At 39.5% G+C, this 2,554-nt stretch overlaps 1 protein-coding gene across 2 annotated transcripts in view; it reads right to left on the bottom strand.

The window, feature by feature from the left end:
- Positions 1–2,125: 2,125 nt before the first annotated feature.
- Positions 2,126–2,554, bottom strand: part of RAB3IP (RAB3A interacting protein) — a 40,101-nt gene continuing 39,672 nt past the window's right edge. For both annotated transcript variants that reach the window (XM_069975110.1, XM_069975119.1), the window contains exon 11: positions 2,126–2,508. In XM_069975110.1, the coding sequence (XP_069831211.1) occupies positions 2,426–2,508 (83 nt within the window). In that variant the 3' untranslated portion in view covers positions 2,126–2,425. The remainder of the gene's footprint in view (positions 2,509–2,554) is intronic.

Genomic DNA, 2,554 nt, shown 5'->3' with positions numbered 1-2,554 from the left:
GCTGGGGGTCAGCCTGTCAGTGTGAGATCGTATGCCACACACTACAAATTGGTCTGCATGGCTGTCGTTTCACACGGAAGCCTCTTCTAAAGATGATTCGCAAAAAAACCTACAGTTTGCGGAAGACAAGCAGACTAAGGACATGGATTGCTGGAACTGATGTCTGTGGTTCAGATGGTGTAAAGTGTGTGTGGTGGCAACCAGGTGAGGAGTACAATGTGCATGTTGGCTACAGTCAAACGTGGTGGTGGTGGGCGCATCATGGTCTGGTGATGAATGAGTTTTGCTGGCTGTGCGGAGCTACAGTTTTAACAAGGAAACCATGAATGCCAACATGTACTGTGATATACTGAAGCAGTATAGGGCCTTTATTCACTCAGAATTTACCCCAGGATCATGTAGGACATTACACATCAGTGCTGCTGAGCCTGATCTGCTTTACCCCAGTGTGATAAATAACTCCTTTGGTGTCTGACTGCCAATTTATGAAGGAGCTGGAGTCAGTCCCTGATAAAATCAAAAGTCGGAGTTAGAGTCGGAGCTGCGGCTTGGGCTGGGTTCACACTACGCTTCTGCAATCCGTTTTTTTCATCAGTTTATTGCAAAAAAACAAAAACAAAAAACAGATGCATGTGTATCCGTTTTTCCATTGACTTCCATTATTAAAAAAAAAAATGAATTGTTTGAAACGGATCGATCCGTTTTTTTCTTTAACAGACAAAAAAAAAATGAGGTTGACTACTTTTTTCTGTACGTTAAGAAAAAAAATCTGTTTTGATTTTTTTATAATGGAAGTCAATGGAAAAACAGATCAAAACTGATGCACACAAATGTATCTTTTTTCAAGTTTTCTGCAAAAAAAAAAAAACACTGATTGCAAAAACATAGTGTGAACCCAGCCTTACCGACTTCGCAGCCCTTAAAAATACTGAGCAAAAATACTTTGTATGAACATAGCCTTAAGATGTAACAGCAAAAACAGAGTCCAATGAAACACTGAAATTGAATTACATTCTGGAATGCAGAACCTGGTCATCAGAAAGGCCTTTAAAAGGGAACTCCGGATAAGAAAAACTTGTTTACTATTAAAAGTACATTAAAAGTTAAATATATGTGTCTATACAATATATTACTGTATCTGTACAGTTCTGCCACACTGGTAGCTGATAGAAATCCAGGAAGTGAAGAAAAATGGCATCTGTGCACATCCACATTGTCTCCTGCTCCTTCTGCTATCCTCCCTTAGGAGACAAATCTTACATGCCTCTGTCTCACATTGTGTGTGTTTGCTGAGCACAGGCTGATGATACAGACAGGGGGCAGGGCGTGATGTCCCAGGAGGCTTGGCTGAATCCCCCAATCCCCTGAGTGATTCACCATCTTTGACCAGCCAGAAGCAGGAGTTGCACTAATTTCTATAATTGTGCAGAAGTGTGTAGTGAAATTAGGGCTGTGTTCACACATGTTGGAGTGTCATTGCAGTACTGCAGCATATTCACAAAAATGATGCAGTAACACAAGTAAATGATGCTAAACGGCAGAGAGGATCAGAGCCTTATTGTGGGGCTCAACTTCATGCTTGATCATATGTGTGTGGAAATGAAAAATAAAAAATTCTAAAAGTTCTTTACTTTATTCCAATATCAGCGTTACAGGTAGAGAATACAGCATGCTGTGTGGTGTTACAGGTAGAGAATACAGTGCTGTGCAGTGTTACAGGTAGTAACTGTGTGCTGTGTGGTATGGTGGGACCACAATGAAATCATAAATTACTGCAAATAATTCAGTAACACAATAAAACTGTGTGAGCACAGCCTAGATGTTCTGCAACAGCTTTGGATGAGGAATGTGCAGGGTGGGGGACTGTGATGGAACAGCTGAGGGAAAGCATTGCATTCTGGAACCTGTAGTACTGTGTACAACTGCTTAACCAGGAAATACAGAAACACAAAACAGAACAAAACCCCCCCAAAACAAATGGATTTTTGGTAGTTTCAAAAATGGAATAGCTAGGCAAGTAATGCTTTATGCTTCTGCAGAAGTTTCAGTTTTTTTAACCTCTACCTTGAGTTCCCCTTTAAAGCCCCAGTGGCCCAACTTTTAGGCATAAAGAAATAACACAAACTTCAAACTACTTTTTATTTCTTAAAATTTGGTTGTCACTAGTAATTTACAGATGTAATGACTGCAAATGCTTACCAGAATCAGAGCAGCCAATAATATATCAGCGCACACAGGACAAGTCAATTTCAGAATACCACATGAACTCTAAGTAGTGTAGCTCACAAAAGAGTATAGATAAGTTGATATGTTGTTATTTCGGTGGCTTAGATATGCAGATCCCTTGTGTTACCACTATCCATCTGTACCTCTAACTCTAAGGTTTTGGAAAGAAATAAAAGTCCAGATACATTATTTTAGTGTCTTAAAGTTCCTCTTTGAAAAATCCAAGCTTTGCTCGAGACATTTCCTTTCTCAACTGCATGATTTCCCAAAACATCTGATCAGCTAAAATCGTAAGGAAAGAAAAACAAAATATAAATACATACACTAC

This window comes from Dendropsophus ebraccatus, chromosome 1 (genome assembly GCF_027789765.1).
Source record: "Dendropsophus ebraccatus isolate aDenEbr1 chromosome 1, aDenEbr1.pat, whole genome shotgun sequence".
Taxonomy (NCBI): Eukaryota; Metazoa; Chordata; class Amphibia; order Anura; family Hylidae; genus Dendropsophus; species Dendropsophus ebraccatus.
Note: the sequence above shows the minus strand (reverse complement) of the source record. Positions and strands in the feature narration are given on the sequence as shown.